Genomic DNA, 19,939 nt, shown 5'->3' on the forward strand with positions numbered 1-19,939 from the left:
CCAGCTCCCAGGGGAGCCTCCTGCCAGCCGCGACGCTCTGGGGCCGGCGCGTCGCGGCTCGCGCTCTTGCTTGGGCTCCTTCTGGCTCGGGAAGGACGTTGGCAGCTGTGCTCTGGGCACTCGCACCCTCCCCACCCTAATGCCCTGTCCTTTTCGTTGCTTCCTCCTCTCCAGGTGAAGTACATTTGCTCGGCCATGGGCTGTCGCCGGTGGGAGGACGACGACTTGGAGCAAGAAGACATTCTCCTTCTGCACCGAACCCAGAAAACAGTGCGGGCCGTGGGGCCCCGGAGCGGTCATGAGAAGTGGGTACCGTTCTGAGTTGTGGTCAGGGCGGCGGGGAAGCCGCCGGGGCCTTCCTCCAGCCCGGACCCCGTGCGGCCTCTGTGTCATCCCACACTGCTCGTGCCTCTCCATCCCCTTGGAGGGCTTTCGGAGAGAAGCTCGGGACCTTTAAAATTAACCCAGCTCTGCCTGTTCCGCCCCAGCCACCCTCACTGTCTAGGGAGGTACCCGTCCGAGACAGAAACATCAACTGATGGGCTTTATGGGCCGGCCGGCCTTTTAGTGGACATCAGACGTTTCCTTGGTTTAGGCTGAGCTCGGGAGCGACTCTAGATCTCATTCGGGAGGCTCTGAAGGATCCAGGGCTTGGGAGCATGGGGAGGACCCGGGGATGGTCAGGGGATCCCTCCTCCGTCTGGGCGCCCCCAGACTCCTCCATCACCCCTGGGGCTCGTTCATTTTCAGCTCCCTCGGTCTTTCCGTTCGCCTTCCGTGGCCTCCTCTTTCAAGGAATCTCATCTGATTTTGTCAGACGCAAGGAGACACCCCACAGAAGAAGCACAGTTATAGGCAATGTTTTGTACCACCAAATGACATTTTTTTGTATTTAACAAGTAAGCTCAGTGGGATCCTGTCCTCTTCGCATCATTCAGTTGCTTCTATGTTAGTAAAGATAGAGACTTCTGAGAAAAGTGACTGGAAAGCCTACTTTTTCAAGGCCCCCTTGAGGATGCCTTTAATACATGTTATATAGATTATTCTCATCCATTTTCTAGATAGGAAAATTCTCTCCTCAGTGTTTTTGTTTATTTTACATTCCCTTCAGGTATCAGTAACTGAACATTTTGGAGTCTACAATATTCCTTGCCATGGACTAAAAATATGTTTTTGTTGTTATTCATCATTTAAAGTAATTTCCAACTCTTTGTGACCCCGTCTGGGGTTTTCTTGTCAAAGATATAGGAGTGGATTGCCATTTCCTTCTCCGGCTCACTTCATGGAGGAGGAAACTGAGGCAGACAGGATTAAGTGATTTATCCAGACAGCTAGTAACTGTCTGAGGCCAGATTTGAACTTGGGTCTTCCTGACTCCAGGACAGTGATGGTTAAAAAACAAGTCAAAACTTGAATGTTAAAAAGGCGACTGAAAAAAATACCACGACTCCACCTCAAGCCTGCTTTCTTAACTCGACAGAATTAGTGAGAATAACCTACTACATTTATTAATATAATTATTTATTATAATTATAATTATATTTTTATGTGTGTATAAGAAGGGAGTGAACAGGCTCTTAAAAACCATTCTACTATAGATTACATAGTTATAGTCATAAATCCTTCTGAAAGAAATCCCACTGTGTCAGCTCTTGTTTGATCTTTTTTTAAAGTATGACCATTTGGTCAATCAAAATGCTTTCATAAATACTCTCCTCTAGCAGGTGTCTCCTGTACATTTATTTAAATGGTACAAGATTCCTTGAAGGATGCAGAAGCAGAGAGGACTTTGAGTGACACCTCCTTCCCCCGCCCTGATTTTAAATATTAAGCAAAGAATAAAACAGGGAGGAGATGGACCCCTTGGGAGGCTGTCCAGTGTCAAGAGCTCAAACAGAAAAAAGGTTCCCTGCAGAGGATGAAGTCCTCCAGATTCTCCTTCTTGTAGAAGAAATCGTGCAGATGGATCCAGCTCCAGAACCCTGAAGAGCCTCTTATATGAGATCCATAATCCCTCCAGGAAAGGTTGAGGGACCGCAGAGTCTCTGTGGTCCTGTTTAGGACAGGAGAGTGGATGAGTATGTGTCCAGGAGACCTTGGAAAGCCACTGCAGACCTGGGGATAGACAGCAGGAAAAGAAGAACAGACTGGATCTAGCTGGGAAATCAGGCAGCGCCTCTAAAACCCCAAACCTCTCTCCGAAACCAGAGCTGTCTGTAACCTCCATCTTCTTCCAGCGATGCCGTGTGTGTGCAAAGCCTAGAGGGCCCTGAGGACAAAGAATGACCCTTGTAGATCCCTCAGAGGGGAATGAAAGGAAGCTTGGTGGGAAGGAGCCCAGTGCAGGCGCTAAGGGCAGGGCAGTGTGGAAAAGCAGGGGCCCGTGTTTTCTTCTATGGGGGATTTCTGCACCTCACTGTAAAATCTGGGCTAAGTATTTGGTCAGTGTTCTACAATACTGCATGCATATAGTTTACGCACTTCTGAGGGCATAAAGGTTTCTAAACCTTCTCTGGGTCATCTGCTCGCCTTTGTGTGCCATCTGCGGCCTCTGCAGAACTCCCAGAAAATCCCACCTGCTTTCTTGTGCTGACCTGTGATATATTGAAACGGTCATGGGGAAGGTACCCTGTGGAAGGGATGCTCGAGTGGTGTTTTACCAGTGAAGAAGCGAGGCCTGAAAAGGAAAGCGTTCAAGAAATAGGCGAGTGGGACACGGAGGTGGGATTGTGGGAGCACTGGGGAGGGACAGCGGAGAGCGCAACCCCCTGAGCCCCGAGTCTAGACTGTGTTTATCAATGTTTCATGAGGCTGTGATCTTCTCCAGGACAGCCTTGCTGAGCCAAAAAACCCTTTACTTCTGTCTTGGGATCAGTCCTGTGTATTGGGTCATAAGAAGGGGGTGAGGGCTCAGCGGTGAGGTGAAGTGACGTGCCTAGGGTCACACTGCTAGGAAGTGTCTGAGGCCAGATTGGAACCCAGGACCTCCTGTCTCTAGGTCTAGAGCTCTATCCACTGAACCACTCAGCTGCCTTCAGTGAACACTACTTTCTGCTCAATTTGTTTTGCCCATTTGACTGTTCTCATTTCTCTTTACCAGGTTACTGCACCCTTGCTTCTCAATTATAGCTGCCTTTTGTCTTAATGTGATTTCTTTTGTGGACATAGTTTTTGGCAAGCTGGGACAGGGAATGGGCCCATGACTTCATTAAGCGAGGAGCCTTGTGAAAGAGGAAACGCCCAGCCCCTGCACCACCTATTGTCTTAGGGTCCCACAGCAGAGGGAGGAGAGCATTCAGGTTCACTGGGTCCCAAGTTCACTCCCTCCCTCTCTCTCTCTCTGTTTCTCTGTCTTTCTCTCCCTCCCTCCCCATCTCCTTCTGTCTCTCTGTCTCTCTGTCTCTCTCTGTCTCTCTGTCCCCCTCCCCATCTCCTGTCTCTCTGTCTCTCTGTCCCCCTCCCCATCTCCTTCTGTCTCTCTGTCTCTCTGTCTCTCTGTCCCCCTCCCCATCTCCTTCTGTCTCTCTGTCTCTCTCTCCCCCTCCCCATCTCCTGTCTCTCTGTCTCTCTCTGTCTCTCTCTCCCCCTCCCCATCTCCTTCTGTTTCTCTCTCTCCCTTTCCCTTTCCCTCTCTCTCTTTCTCTCTCTGTCTCTCTCTTTCTCTGTTTCTCTCTGTTTTTCTCTCTCTGTCTCTTTGTCTCTTTCTCTGTCTCTCTGTCTCTCTCTTTCTCTGTTTCTGTTTTTCTCCTCTCTGTCTCTGTCTCTGTCTCTTTTTTCTCTTTCTCTCTCTCTGTCTCTCTCTCTCTGTTTTTCTCTCTCTCTGTCTGTCTGTCTCTGCCTCCCTCCCTTTCTGTCTGTCTGTCTGTCTCTGTTTCTCTCTCTCTCTCCCTCTCTCTCTGTCTCTCTCTCTGTCTCTCTCTCTCTCTTCTCTCTCTCTCTCTCTCTCTCTCTCTCTCTCTCTCTCTCTCTCTCTCTCTCTCTCTCTGTCTCTCTGTCTCCCTCTCTCTCTCTGTCTCTCTCTGTCTCTCTCTCTGTCTCTCTCTCTCTCTCTCTGTCTCTCTCTCCCTCTATCTCTCTCCCTCCCTCTCTCTCTCTCTCCCTCTCTCTCTCTGTCTCTCTGTCTCTGCCTCCCTCCCCCTGCCACTTTCTGTCCCAGTAAGACCTCTAAGACAGAAGGACAAGAGGTAAGCAGTGTGTGAGGCCAGATGGGACCCCAGGCTCGAGCCGTATCCACTGGGCCGCCTGGCTGCCCCGCAGCATTATTTGCAACATCCAATGACCCTAGCCACAGCCAGCCCCTCAGAGCGGCGGCCATGGGTCCTCGAGTGTGTGCTGCATGCTGGGTCAGCAGACACTGTTTGTGTCCCTCGGTAGGAAGCTCCATTCCCTCCAGCTAGCCTCTGAGGGGGGCCGCATGGCTGGATGGTGGCCCGCAGGTGCAGTGACGGAGGGCGGCGGGCAGGGTCTGAGGGGTTTGTCCTGCTCCTGCTGACAGATGAAGAGAAGCTGATAGGGTGGGTGCGGGGGGCCAGCCGGGCCGGGAAGCTCGACCTCCCAGGGGTCTATGCGGTTCCTCTTAGAAGGGAGGAAGGCAAAGCCTCGGGGAGGGGTGGCTTAGAGGCTTTAGGCCCAATCCCGCACGGGGCCTGTTTCATTGCAAGGGGGCAGCTGGGTGGCTGGAGATGCCAGGCCCAGAGAGGGGGGTCCTGGGTTCCAGTGTGCCTGGCCAAGTCCCATCACCCCATGGGCCAGCCCTTGGCTCTCTTCTGCCCTGGAAGCCCTTCCCAGTGGTGCCACAAGGGGAGGGCTCAGAAAACCCAGCGATAGGCCAGGGAGCCTGCGGTCAAGGTAGCTGGGCTCTAAGCGATGCCTGCCGCCCCGTGTTCTGGTCCAGTGATCAGGCCTGACTCCTGGCCCAGCCCCAGGATGTACCCCAGCCTTGTGCCGTAGGACAGCTCTCGGGCGCCCCCTGGTGGCCCTGGCAAGCACGTGTGCGCTCCATGTGGGCCTCTTGTCCCGTCCCTCTGACACGGCCTCTGCCTTGCAGGTGGAACTTCAGCGTGGGCCACTTTGAGCTGCGCTACGTCCCCGAGATGGACACCAGAGCCGGCTTCCTCGAGAGCACTTTGAAGCCGAGCGTTAAAAAGGGAGAGTCCCGAATCATCTGGGACGTGGAGGAGCAGGAGGCCGCCCTGCGGGACACCATCATCAAGGTGTCCGTGGCCGACTGGAAGGTGCTGGCCTTCAGTAAGAAGGGGGGACAGCTGGAGTGGGAGTACCAGGTAGGAGCGCGGCGGCGGCGGCGGCGGCGGGCGGGCCGGGGGCTCTGTGGGGAAGGGCCCCCCAGCACTCCCTTCTCTTTGGCAGTTCTGCACCCCCATCGCCTCGGCCTGGCTCGTCAAGGATGGCAAAGTCATTCCCATCAGCCTCTTCGACGACACCAGCTACGCGTCTGAAAGCGAAATTCTGGAAGACGAAGAAGACATCGTGGAAGCGGCCCGGGGGGCCACGGAGAACAGCGTCTATCTCGGTACAGGGTCCCGGGCCCCTTCTGGACTCAGGCTTCTCCACCGTGGCCCCCTCTTCATGCGCCCCTTTGGGGCTTCTCGGCCGACACTGGCGTGCTTGCCGGGGCCAGGGTCACAGAACGAAGAGGGCTCTGAGGCCAGATCTGCACGCAGGGCTTCCTGACTAGGATTTTAGGGTTGCCCGTAGAGCCTTACGACGCCACGTGTCAGCCCCCCTCTGTGGGGAGGGCCTGTCGTGTCGGAGCATCTACCCAAGAAGCTCGGTTTTCTGACCATTTATTCAGCCCCATCTGTGCAGCCAAGGAAGGCCTTGAGCCTTTCCTGTGCTGCTTTGGGTCGTTGAAGCCATTGCATTTGGGCTAGGCTTGGTGGAGAAGTCTTCTAAACGTCCTCTCCCATGATTCCTCCAGCAAAGGCAGCCTTAAAAATAAAACGTCCCCCGCTCCTTGCCTGCCGCCTCCAGCCTTAGCCCTACTCCTGGGCCACTGGCTGTCTGCTTTCAGCCCCGTCCTCCCCCTCGGAACCTCCTCTGAGAGTTTGGGGACCAAGAGATGAGTCAGTGCGCTGGAGCGGCCTGCCAAGAGGGGGACGAGGGTGCCAGGGCTGGGCATCATTTCTTCTCTGGTGGTGAGACAAGCTCTCTGGGAGCCCTTTTCTGGGCAGGGAGACGAGGGAGGCCCGGCCACGGGGCTCCTGGCCAGCAGGACCAATGATAGACATCTCAGTGTCTGTTTTATGTTGTTTTTGATTCCATTTTTTTGTTTTTTTAAACCCAGTACTCTGTCAATACTGTGTATTGGTTCCAAGGCAGAAAAGCAGGAAGGACTTGGCAGTGGGGTTAAATCTTCACAGGGTCACCCAGCCTGGAAGTATCTGAGGTCATATTTGAACCCAGAACCTCCCCTCTCCATCCACTGAGCCACCTCACTGCCCCCTTAATTCAGTGATGATCATCCACCAAAGTCTATAAGAAATACTATTTTCTAGTATCATCAGAGAACCAAAATTGAATTCTTTTTGTATTATGCGGTTTCTTTTCGAGAAGAGGACTCCAGCGTGTTATTCATGGGAGAAGAATGAAAAACCAACCCTCTTGGCATCATCTGTGGCAGTCACTGTTGTCTGCTTTACCCTTTAGGGATGTACCGAGGTCAGCTGTACTTGCAGTCATCCGTCAGGATTTCTGAAAAGTTTCCTACAAACCCAAAAGCTTTGGAATCTGTCAATAATGAAAATGCAATTATTCCTTTGCCCACGATCAAATGGAAGCCCTTAATTCGTAAGTAATAAAACATTTTACCTCCTTGTACAGTTTGAAGACTCTCATAAAGTCCTGGTCATTCCGTGGCTGTTTTTGCATTTCATAGATTTAAGAGGCTCTTTTCATGCTTTTTTAAAGACCAGACTTCACGATGTATGAGAAGGCTTTCCCCGTGAAGAGGGGTCATCTTCTTTACAAACAGATTTTAATGGTCAAGTGCATACTACAGTTCTGACAACACCCTACAGACACTTGCTTTTGTCCTGAATATCATGGTTCCTAAAGCCTGCCTTAACATGCTGCTCACTGCCTCTTCCCCATTTGTAATGAGAAATATTTGGGATAAAAGTGGCATCTCCCCAGAAAAATCTGTTGGGGAGACTTAGCTGTACCGAAGTCTCCCCTCTGACTGAGAATAATGTCCCCTTCTGTTTGCAGACTCCCCCTCTAGGACCCCTGTGCTGGTGGGCTCGGATGAGTTTGACAAATGTCTCAGTAATGACAAGTTTTCTCATGAAGAATACAGCAACGGTGCGCTTTCCATTCTACAATATCCCTACGGTACGTGCGAGTTGCCTCGGTGTGAAGACACGGAAGCCTCCTCTTCCGTGATTGGCAAATAACAGGAAAAATGGCACCTGGGGACAATTGTCTGATGCTCAGATGGTGGCACTATAAAGGCAGTTAAAGGAAAATACAAAGGCATTTTGGAGGTGGAACCATGAGGAAGGATTGGGGTTTTTTTTAGCATAATTTTAGCATATTTAACAATTTTTTTGGTTGGGACCTGTCACTATTATAGGGATCTGGGAATTTCTGGGGGGAAAACACCTGCTGACGTAGCTCCCTCAACATTCTGCCACATCTCGTTTTTGAGAGTTGTGTTCTGTAGCCAGAGTGGGTCAGAGGCCAGCTCTCCTTGGAGTAAGGAAAATCAGGAGCGGAGAGGGAGAAGGGACGACGGAGCGCAGCTAGTCTGGCCCTTTCAGAAGAGAATCCCTGAAGGTGATCACCCCTGTGGCCCCCAGGCAGGCAGCGGCTCTGTTTCCCATTAGAGGTTATCGACCAGAGAAGTTAGTGGTGGGGTGAGCCATGAGAGAGAACACCTTGTCCACTTGGGATGCCAACAACTCAGGGGAGAAGAATTTAAGGAGCAAGTACGAAGTAAACTTTAGAAGACGTGGAGTGATTTCTGGGGAGGATCAACTTTGGCAATGTCTGAAATGAACCAAACCCCAGTGAGTTTGGGCTGTTGTAGTCGGACCTGCTGAGAAGGAGAAACACTCCCTTAGAGGATGAGGTGACCTTAAAACAGAAAGATAAGATTAGTTTGGTTAATCTTTTTATCTTTAACTTATTACACCGGATATTTAGTTAATTTTTTTTTTACAAATTTGTTTATTTTTAAGATAATGGCTATTATTTACCATACTACAAGAGAGAGAGGAATAAACGGAGCACACAGATCACTGTAAGGTTTTTTGACAATATGAATTACAACAAAAATATCCGCAAAAAGGACCCTGTCCTCCTCCTGCACTGGTGGAAAGAAATAGTCGCCACCATCTTGTTCTGCATCATAGCAACAACTTTTATTGTGCGCAGACTGTTCCACCCTAATCCTCATCGAGTAAGTAATTTTAATGGGATTTACTTGAAAGGTTTGAGGATATAAAAAAACCTATCCTGATTTTCTTTACCCCTTCTTTTTATATTCATTTTGGAATTTTAGATCTTACTCTGAAAACATGGAAAACAAGAGCCAGGACTTGGTTCTCATATTGCCAGAAGCATTTCTTTTCTTTGATGGCACAGAATGATTTTTCAAGCATTAACAATACTAGTGTTACAGACATATCTGGCCCTAGCTTGAGGGGCTTATTATTTAAATGTTTTTTTTTTTTTAAATTAGAAGCCTGGAATCTCTGCTGAAAGTAGTCTTGCTGTCCATTGATGGATCTTTAAAAAAATGTTATTGACATCTTGTATTTATCTCTCCTATGTATTGTACCTTTGTTTCTGGCTTTGATTTCCTTAGAAGGTATGCCCAAAGTGTGAGAGAGCTAAGTCAGGTGGCATGGGCAGATAAATCATTTTCCTTGTCAAATTTCAAACTGATAATCCTGAACAGTAGTTACTACACAGCTCCACCCAACAGTGCATCAGGGTCTTCCCCCAGCCTTCCTAAATGGACTTTTCCCATTTCTGTGCCTTTAGTTTTTATTTCTCTTTCTGTTAGTAATTTGAAGCCTGTTTTCATACTCTTTGATTATTTCTCATTCTTTGGAAGACTATTCATATCCTTTAACTACTTATCTATAGGGAAATGGATCTTAATAGTATTTATTCTTGTCCATCCACTAGTTTAGATATTGGTCTTTGATTAGTAATATTTGATACAAGTATTTTCCCACTCTACCATTTCTTTTCTAATTCCATCTTAATTGATTTACGTAAAACATTTTTATTTTCTATAATCAAAATTATCTCTTATCTTTTATCTCTATTTCTTGTTTAAAAGTTAGGCCCTTAGCCATAGCTGTAGATGGTAGTTAATTCCATCCTCATCTTGTTTTTTTCACATTATAACATTTTATATTTTGTTCACCTATACATTTTGAATTTATTGTGGTGTATGGTGTAAAATATTGATCAGAATCTGAGAGTTCCAAAATTCCAAAATCCAGATTCACCGGTTCTTTTCTTGTTTTGTTTTGTTTTTAAAAAATGTATGGAGCAGAAAGGAGTCCTTCCCCCAGCAATTCATTTTCTTGATTGCTTCTGCTTCTTGTTTCTTTAGTTGCTCTCAGAGATCTACTTTTCTGTTTTATAGCCATCACTCAAAAGTTTTGGCAACTGCTTTATAGCATGTTTTGATGTCTGGGTTGAGCTTTAATCCCTTCATTTTTACTTTAAAATGATTATTTCCTTGAGATTCTAGACCTTTTGTTCTTCCAAATGATTTTTTGTAATTTTGTCTCGTTCTGAAAAAATATCCCTTTGTAATTGAGTATATCACTAAAACTATTTTCTGTAGTTTTTTCATTTGCATTATATTGGAATGACCCTCTGATGGGTGCGAATCTCTCTCCAAATTATTTGCCTATCTTTATTTCTGTGAGGAGTGTTTTGAAGTTTATCAATCTTGTCTATGTCTTAGTAGGCTGATTCCCAGATATTGGATATATTTTGTAGTTATATTGGAAGGTATAATTTTTCTTGTTGTTTATTACTAGTTTTTATTGGTTCCATGTAGAAATGCTAATGGCACAACTCTTTTTTATCCATCTCAGCAAAGGAAGGAATCTGAAACTCAGTGTCAGACTGACAGTAAGTATGACTCCATAAGTGGCGAAGGTAGCGACAGCAGCTGGTCCGATTCCAAGTCCTCTGGATACACATCAAGGTAAGAGTCCAGTGTCATCATATTAAAGTTATGTTTTTCTCCAGTGGGATGAGGGTCCATGTTTTCTGAGAAGCAAGGATTATGAAGCCTAACCTAACTTCTGGGCTCCAATTTGTATCTGCCTTTGTTCACAAAGAATATGAACTGTGATAAGCCAGAAGATTGTTAAGGAGCATTTACTTGTTTTTTGGAATATAATGTTTATCTTTTCATGCTCTCTAATCTTTTAAAAAATATTTATTTTTCCTGATAGTGCATGTGGGAAGTAAGGAGTGAGAAAATAAGAAGGCTTCCACAGATGGAGATTGAACCCTTGGCATAGTGGTTAGGTTTGGGGGAGAAAACTGGGCCCCAGATCAGAGAATTTAAAGCCGATCTAGAGGGCCTTAGAGAGCCCTTTCATTTCTCACATAAAGAACCTGAAAGAAGAAATGGCTTTCCAGTGTGGTATAGGGAGAAAGGAGCAGAGTTTGGGCCCGAACCTGGGCCCCCTGATGCGGAAGCCAAGAAGTGATGAGATGAACATTCAGAGGAAGGGGCCTTTGATGATTTGGGTGAGGAGAATTGGGATTCGTGGTCAAGCCAGCTGATTGTCCAGAAGCCCCACTGGTCAGCGTCAGTGTGTGGATTATTCAGGCTTCCTGGCATTGTCTCATTGCTTGTTAGTGCCAAAAGTAGAAAAGGACAGGAAAAAGGGGAAAGTCCCATTGTTGCCTTAGTATTTCAGGGAAACAGTCTCATGGGATGAAAGGCTACCATTAACATCTAGAATGAGGCCTTCCAGCCTGACGTTCCACTGTCTCTTCATTCTAAACCAGCCTGGAAAGCAGCCTGGAGCTTCACTGCAAGGGCTTTGTAGAGTCCATTTTATCCTCAAGATAGGGAGCCACCAATAGCTCCTGAGTGGGAGGGTAGCTTGTGTTTTAAAAGATGATATTGATAGCAGAGGGGAAGCTGCTTCAGAGAGGCTTAAGTGAATATGGCCATGGAAGGCAAGAGCCGGCAAAGGCTGGAGGAGGGCGATGGCCTTGGGAAACAGAGAAGGGGATGGGGGTCTCAGGGGTCCTCAGGGTGAGGCAGAAGGGCATGTGGCAGCCCCAGACTCAGTACAATCCCAGCCTGTGTGAGTGGGGCCCTTCCCTGCTAGGAAGAGGGAGGGGACGGTCCCCTTGCATGTGGCCCTCGTTCACCCCACTTGGAATGGCGTCAGGAGGGTGAAAGACCTCGAGTCAGCAGCATGGAAGCATTGGCCGAAGAAGCAGGCCACAATCACATGTTCTGACTGACCCAGAGTACAGAACCAGGGGCCTTGAGCAGAAGCTGACAGAAGGCCCCCAACACCGGATGTTGGGAAAAGCTTCTCCTTCTGGGCAGAGCCTGGACGGCTGCTGGCCGCCCTTTGGGGATGGGTTGGATGGCTGCTGCAGCCCTGTGATGAGGTGGTAAATCTAGACTGACCGGAGGTAGGGGCCATTTTCAAGAGAAATAGGAAAGGGTGGAGGAGGAGAGAGGTCGGGGGATACAGAGAAGGGCCCCCTGTAGGAGGAGGTGAGTGCAGAAGCAGTGACACAGCGCTGGAACTCGGGAGAGAGTTTGGGCCTGGATACAGACAATCGGAAGCCATTTGTTTGGAGAGAATGATTGGCACCGTGAGAACTGATGTGCAGGCAGGAGAAGGCCCAGGTTAGAGCCTGGGGAACACCAGCCCTGCAGGGCAGGGACAAGGGGATGATCCAGGAAAGAAGAGGCAGGCACAGGAAGAGAACCCAGAGCAGTGAGCGGTGCCCAGAGCTGTGCAGAGAGAGATCTGATTGTGCCCGAGGAAGGACCATCACATGGCAGAACAGCCGAGACCTTTGGTGAACGTTTCTTCCGTCTGCCCTCCAGGGAAGACACGAATTCTGGTTTTGGAAAAACTCTGGAATAGTTCAGTTTGAGAGTAAGTTGGTAATAGGCTGGTTTGTGGTAGGTGAGTCTTTAGAATAGTTATGATGCCCATATGCAAAAGGTGATTATTTTGTTTTCTAAAGATGAACTGTGGCTGTGGGATGGGCTCTTTCCTATCGGGAGCCCCATTGGCAGGACGGTGTGGGGCTTCCGGGAGCAGGGATGGGTCGGCAGGCAGGCGCCTTGGTGGCCCAGGACTCACATTTTCAGTAGAACGAGTTAGTCGGGGATGCTCTCTGTGCCTGTGGAGAGCCAAATCTATTATGGGTCCTCGTCAGGACTCTGCTCTGGCCAGCTGAATTAACTCGCTGCGTCTCCATTTAGAGGAGACAGTTCAGGGAATCCTGAGAATTGGAAGGGACATGAAGGACATCCAGTACAATGCCCTCCCACCAGATGCAATCATCCTTATGACAGCATTAGGCAGGACTGAGAATTAGAAAGGTCATTAGCTAAAAATAATTTGATATTATGGAATGAAATCAAACTTGGACTTAACATGCCAAGACAAAGAAAGAAACATCTCTAATGAAAACAACTAAGACTAACTTGTTTAGTGCAATAGTGAGAGTGGGGAGCATAAAGGAGTTTATTTAATTAATTTTTTTAAACCCTTATCTTCTGTATTAGAATCCACACTATGTATTGGTTCCAAGGCAGAAGAGCAGTAAGGGCTAGGCAACAGAGGTGAAGTGACTAGCCCAGGGTCACACAGCTAGGAAGTGTCTGAGGCCAGATTTGAACCCAGGACCTGGCTCTCAATTCACTGAGATACCCAGCTGACCCTGGCATAAGCATTCAAAGAGTTAGAGAATTTGTATTTTTGTGCTTTGAGTGATAGGACAGATGAGCAAGAAGAAGAAATTATTCCCAGTGAAACAGAAGCTTGTTTTCAGATTCCCAAAGAAGATAGAAAAGTATTTGTTTTGCAGAGAAACAAGAAAGGGCATAAGACAACTGAGACATGTTTTCATAGCTTTTGGAATTCCAATACTAATGATGGTCCGTGGTTATGCCATATTTCACCATTTATCAAGTGCATCAGCACACAGATCACTTCTTATCTATGGGTCCTTGGGTGATCACAGAGCATTTCATTTTCTCTTTCGTGAGATGAAGGAGCACAGATGATCAATCTTGTGTTGACTTGGAAAAAACGCAGAACGATTAATAGTAGAAAAACCAAGTCTTTCATCAGGAGAGGGATAATGTTCAATACTTAGGCCTCCACACAGAGTCACAAGGCCCTGGGAGTACCACGGCGCTCCCAAGCACCATAGAATCGGGGGAACTTATAGACCTCCTGGGCAGCTGGGGGCAGGCAGTATGGTGGATTGGCTTCACAGTGGCCACGAAGAAAAGAGAAGTCCAAGACAGGGTTATCCGGGAGAGGCTGAGGCTTTACCATGGACACCAAAGGGACGGGGAGCCGAGGGCCAGGCTACCTGGGAGAGGCCTTTGACACTATGGGAGAAACGACCAGGACAAAAGGGTACTTAGCATCTGATGGAGTCTGCTAGCCCCCCTAACTGGAACCACCAAGTACTTTAAAGTCTCTTGTCAGAGGGAGACCCTCTGAGATCTCCCTCCTAGAGAAACTCTCTTGTGATAAGGTCAGACTTGGGGTCTCCAGAGTTCAAGTTGACCCTTGCATTTCCTGCTGTTCACTGGAAATCGGCGGACCCCAATTCTGCCCCTGTCCCCTGAGAATTCACCCCAGGGAAGTCCCAAACTTAGCCATTTCAGATTAAACCCTAGACCTTGAGGTAGTTGATGGTCCCAGTTGGGTGGGACTGTAGACCTAAAGCAAATGTTAGGTGCCCTTTTGTCCTGGTGGTGTCTCCCATTGTACCAGAGCCCTCTCCCAGCCCTTGGCTAGACCCTTTCTTAGTATCCCTTGTAAAGCCTTGGCTTGGACTTCTCATCTCCTGGTAGCCGTGGTGATGCCAATCAGTCCTACCTGCCTGCCCTCAGTTCCCCCAGTTCTGTGGTTCTTTGGAGAATCATCCAGCACGGTGATTCTCTCACAGATACTGTTCCCAGAGCCCTGGGCTCTGTGTGGTTCTTGGGCGCTTGACTCTGGGTAGTGGCCGAATATGGAACTCTCTTTCCGATTAAAGCCTGGCTTTTTTCTGACTGCTTTAGTAGTTCTGTGTTTTTCAGGGTTAACACTACTAAAATTGATTTAGTTTTTAATATGGAAGCTGACGTGGGAGTATAAAAACCCTCGAGCCATGAGGACCATTCTTTGTCGGCTCCATCACAAGGAAGGCTCTGCCAGTGGAGGGCCGGCTCAGGGGTGGACCAGGCTTATGTTGTCCAGGGACCAGCTTCAGGGGGCAGGGGCTCCGCTGTCAGCCACAGCGACCCTCGAGGACCATCTCGGTTCTAAGGAGCTCGCAATCTGCATTGGTGAAGGGAACAGCCACGCCAGTGAAATCAGAGTCTTGAAGTATTGAAGGTAACACAGAGAACAAGCCTCACTTTCTCCTTCCATATGGAGAGCTCCGAGCGAAGTAGACCAGAATGGTAGCTCTGTATTTCCGTGTGGGTAGGAAAAACTTGATTGTGCAGTGGGCAGGATCACACGGAGTGGGTATGAGGACCTCAGGAGCTTTTAGGCTTTTTGTGGATTATCCCTGGAGGGTGCTGGCTTGGACTCTGGGTTCCTGTAGTTTCACTGTTTAAAACATGTTGTAAACATTTCCTTTTCAGATACCTAACAGATTTTGAACCCATCCAGTGTATGGGTCGTGGAGGATTCGGCGTGGTCTTTGAAGCTAGAAACAAAGTTGACGATTGCAATTATGCCATCAAGAGAATCCGTCTCCCCAATAGGTAATGAATAGTGGCTTTATAATAAAGTTTAGGGCTCATTCCTGGTGATGAAACCTCATGTGAGGTGGTGTCAGATTGCCTTGAAGGCAACATATCATTCTTATGTGAGGCTCGTAATCTGCCATCTTGGGTATTTATTGAGTTCTGCCCAAGCACTGGAGAGAATGTATAGAAAATGGGCATTAGCATGTAGAAGCCAACACAAGGAGTTAAGCCACCAAGAAACCAGTCATCGGAAAGTGCTATCCTCTTGGGGGCAGCTGGGTAGTTCTGTAGATTGAGAGCCAGGCCTAAAGATGGGAGGTCTAGGTTCAAATCTGGCCTCAGACACTTCCCAGCTGTGTGATCCTGGGCAAGTCACTTCACCCCCATTGCCTTAAAAAAAAAAAAGTGGTATCGTCTTTAGAAAATAGTGTTTCAAATCAGAGTCAGGTGTCCACTACCCTTGGACTGGAGGATAGTGGAGAGCCTGAGGCTTAAAAGGCCCAGGTAGATGACCTGCTTCTCCCACTTACTGACTTATGATGGGAGGCTCTGAAATTCTGGGGGCTCAGCTGCAAAAGGGGGGGGAGAGGCAGAACAGAATTGCCTCTAAGAGCCCTTCGAGGTCTACATCCAAAGTCCTTTTTCTCTCAAGAGGAAGAAGAGAAAGGAAAGGATTTTTGAGTCCAGAAGACTAAAGATGAGCCACCCCTCACCTGCTGCCAGGAAGGTGACCCAAAGAGACAGAGAGGGAGGAAGGGGAAGAGTTGAAGAGACAGACTGGGCCATGCATACATGCCATTTGGGGGCATAGACACCCTGGGAATGAGGAGGATTTCATTTTTCTTTTTTATTTTTGTTGTTAAATGGGGATGGGGAGAGTAGCAGACGGAACAGATTGTAAATGATTGTAGAAATAAATAAACTTTTTAAAAAAGAAAAGGTAAGTAGAAGCATGGAGGGAGGACAGAGCAGGGGTGAGTAAGTTTAAAGTAGTGAGGGGCAGTCTCAAGAGGTACAGAACTGACTGTGGCCCAAACTAGATGAAAATACAATTGGGAGATATTTAACAAGATAAAGAAAACAACACAGGTTCTGTGAATTTGCAGGGTTTTAAGTCAGTTCATGGCTGCAGGGATCCAGTTTCTGTTTCTACTTCATCCCCTACATTTAGTTGGGGCTTTCATGTCAGCAGAGTGCTTCTTTTGTGGTAATTTGTGTGGACCGCATCAAAACCCTTTGACATAGTCACTAGTTCTCATTATCTCCATTTTTCAGATGGGAAAACCAAGTCTCAGAGAGGTTAGATGACCCGTCACACAGGTAGTGCTAAGGTGGCAGTGCTGGGAAGGCCACCTGACTCCTTTGACTCTGAGTCCAGAGTGCTCTGCTCTTCTGTTTCCATGTCAGAACCACAGAAGCTCATGGTGGATGGGTCCTCTGAGGCCTTGTATCACTGTCTCTGGGAAAGGTTGGCCATAAACAAGGGGAAAAGTGATATAGATAATAATGGCATGTGACACACACACACACCCCCTTGTCTCAGAATCCCTGTTCCCCAGCTTTGTTTGACACAAGCACATCTTAATCCATCTCCTAGACTTGACTCCAATGATTGGTGTTTCCTAATTTCTCCTCCTTCCTGTTGGTTTCTTAATTTTCAAATCTAATAGCATTTACTGCATCCTCGTTGTCGCTCTGCAGCATTGCACCTGCTGCTCCCTTTCTCTCTGGATGCTCCCTGGCTTGTAGAATGGCTTCTCTCTTGGTTCTCATCCTGCATGTCCAGCTATTCCTTCTGGGCCTGCTTTGCTGAGGCTTCATCCTTGTCATTTTTACTAATTGTAGTTGGCCCCCAGGGCTCTGTCCTTGGGCCTCTTCTCCTTTATCTCTTTTCTCTCTCACTTGGTGATCTCATCCACTTCCCATGGGTTCAATTATCATCTCTAGGCAGATGATTCCTTAGATCTATTTATACAGCCCTGTTCTCTCCTGAGCTTTAGGCCCACATTACCAATTGTCTTTTGGACAGTTCAAGGTATCTCAAACTCATGATCCAAAACCGAACTCATTTTTCTTTCAAAATTCACCCATCTTCAAGATGGCCTTGCTTCCTTTAAAAAATTTATTCAAAGATATTTTATTTTCCCAATTGCATGCAATAATTTTTAACATACGTTTTCTGAAATTATAAAATCCAAATTCTCTCCCTCTTTCCCTTCCCCCTCTCAGAGACAGTAAGCAGTTTGATCTGGGTTATACATGTATTATCATGCAAAACATGCTTCCATATTGGTCATTGTTATAAGAGAATACTCATATAAAACCAAAACCCCCAAATAAAACCATAAATCATAAACTAATGTGAAAGACAATGCTTTGATCTGCATTGGACTCCAACAGTTCTTTCTCTGGAGGTGGAGAGCATTTTCTGTCCTCAGTTCCTCAGAGTTGTCCTGGGTCATTGGATTGCTGAGAGTAGCCAAGTCTGTCCCAGTTGATCATTGTACAATATTGCTGTTACTGTGTGCAATGGTCCATCAGATCATGTCTTTCCAACTTTTTCTGAAATGAATCCTCCTTATCATTTCTTACAGCACAATAGTATTCCACCACCAACATATACTGCAATTTATTCAGGCCCCAGTAGATAGACATCCCTTTGATTTCTAATTCTTTGCCACAAAAAGACTAGCTATAAATATTTTTGTGCAAGTAGGTTCTTTCCCCCTTTTAAAAATCTCTTTGGGGCAGCTGGGTAGCTCAGTGGATTGAGAGCCAGTCCTAGAGACAGGAGGTCCTAGGTTCAAATCTGGCCTCAGCCACTTCCCAGCTATATGACCTTGGGCAAGTCACTTAACCCCCATTGCCTAACCCTTACCACTCTTCTGCCTTGGAGCCAATACACAGTATTGACTCCAAGACAGAAGGTAAGGGTTTAAAAAAAAAAATCTCTTTGATTTACAGACCAAGTAGTGGTATTACCGGATCAAAGGACAGGCACAGTTTTATGGCCTTTGGACTTAGTTCCAAATTGCCCTCCAGAATGGTTGGATCAGTTCACAACTCCACAACAGTGCCCCAGTTTTGCCATGTCCTCTCCAACATTGCCACTTTCCCTTACTGTCATATTGGCCAATCTGATAGGTAAGAGGTGTTACCTCACTGTTGTTTTAATTTGCATTTCTCTAATCGAGGGATTTAGAACATTTTTTTCATATGATTATTGATGGCTTTAATTTCTTCATCTGAAAACTGCCTATACATATCCTTGGACCATTTGTCAATTGGGAAATGGTTTATATTCTTATAAATCTGACTTAGCTCTATAGATTTGAGAAATTAGACCTTTATCAGAGAAATTTGTTATAAAAATTTTTTCCCAGTTTGTGGTTTCTTTCCTAATCTTGTTTGCAATCTGTTTGTACAAATCTTTTTAGTTTCTTATAATCATAATTATTCATTTTACATCTTATAATGCTCTCCATCTCTTGTTTGGTCATAAATTCTTCCCTTCTCTCTAGATCTGAAAATGGTCTTACTTTAAGACCCTCAGCATATTTCTAGTCACGTAGCTTAATGAGCGTACCCTCTCCTTTAGCTCCCTCCTTCCATTCACCTTGTTTATCCAGTCAGTTACCAAATCTTGCTGTTTCTTCCTGCATAGCATCTCTTGTATACATCCCCTTTTCACTCACATAACCTTGGGCCTAGTTCAGTCCCCAATCATCTGTAGACTGCATTAGCTTCCTAATGGGTCTCCCAGACTCAAGTCTGCCCTTATCCAGCCCAAAAGCAAGGCTCCAAACACATCTCACCTCCCCAACCAACTCCAGTGACTCTTGTTACTATCTACAGGACTAAAAATAATCTTAACACATGCAATTTGAAATAGAGAAGCTATGATTACTTAATGTTATACTACTAAACAAAATCCTGTCTATATAAAAAAAAAAATAAACTATAGGTAGGGAGGCATTTTTTTTAAAAACCTTTTTTCTTTTCTTTATGATGAATTTGTCAGAATGAGCCACCTAATGCTTTATATCTTTTGTGACAGGGAATTGGCCCGTGAGAAGGTGATGCGAGAAGTTAAGGCTTTAGCCAAACTTGAGCATCCAGGAATTGTGAGATATTTCAATGCCTGGTTGGAAGCACCACCGGAAAAATGGCAGGAGAAGATGGATGAACTTTGGCTGAAAGATGAAAGGTGATTGATTGGTTTATGTATTCTAAAAATGAAAAGAATAGTAACTTCTTACTCTTAGCTATTAGGTTTCTTACAATTTCTCTCTGGCCACTTACCAACTAAAATCTTTTTATAATTAGAAAATATATATGTAGATAATATATATCTTTTGTCTTTACATCACTGTTATTTCTTGACTATATTCTGCCCACATCCACTATCCAAGTAAGCCTCTCCTTGTAACCCAGAATACAAAAAAAAAAATCTGAACAATGCAACAAAAAGAGGTACAAAAGAAAAATAACCAGTATATTGATCGTGTCTAGATGTTTACTCCATATTCTGGCACATAGGCCTCTACCTCTGCTAATGCTGTAGGGTGGTCCAGCCTCCCACAGGGAATGGGGTCTTCGAGGCGGGATGATGTTGGCAAAATGGTGGATGGGACACAGCTTTTGCATTCAACTCACAGCACAGGTTTCACAGGATAAACTGCTCCGCTTTGGCTGAGGCCTGGCTCCATTTTATACCTCCATGATCACACATCCACTTGGCACACAACCTCAATTCTCAACATACATGTTTCCATAGAACCCAACAACAGACAGGAAGCCCAGGGAGATAGTCAATGAAACATTGTTGCTAGTGCAGGGTCAGAGAGCAGAATCAACATGAACCAGATATAGGTTAGGGAATTCAGAGCACAGATTTGCCAGAAGTTTTTATGCCTAGAAAAGAGGGTCCTATCAAAGTGGGTATATAAGAATCCTTAGGTTTAATTTTGTAAG

At 46.6% G+C, this 19,939-nt stretch overlaps 1 protein-coding gene across 1 annotated transcript in view; it reads left to right on the top strand.

Annotated features, from left to right (window-relative positions):
* The window catches only part of EIF2AK3 (eukaryotic translation initiation factor 2 alpha kinase 3), a 63,659-nt gene that overhangs the window by 32,621 nt on the left and 11,099 nt on the right, over positions 1-19,939 (top strand). Inside the window, exons 4-12 of the mRNA XM_001379238.4 lie at positions 175-305; positions 5,048-5,282; positions 5,368-5,530; positions 6,667-6,807; positions 7,228-7,350; positions 8,199-8,419; positions 10,083-10,195; positions 14,858-14,980; positions 19,023-19,172. Coding sequence (XP_001379275.2) covers positions 175-305; positions 5,048-5,282; positions 5,368-5,530; positions 6,667-6,807; positions 7,228-7,350; positions 8,199-8,419; positions 10,083-10,195; positions 14,858-14,980; positions 19,023-19,172 — 1,400 coding nt within the window. The remainder of the gene's footprint in view (positions 1-174; positions 306-5,047; positions 5,283-5,367; positions 5,531-6,666; positions 6,808-7,227; positions 7,351-8,198; positions 8,420-10,082; positions 10,196-14,857; positions 14,981-19,022; positions 19,173-19,939) is intronic.

Source organism: Monodelphis domestica, chromosome 1 (assembly GCF_027887165.1).
Source record: "Monodelphis domestica isolate mMonDom1 chromosome 1, mMonDom1.pri, whole genome shotgun sequence".
NCBI classification, from domain to species: Eukaryota; Metazoa; Chordata; class Mammalia; order Didelphimorphia; family Didelphidae; genus Monodelphis; species Monodelphis domestica.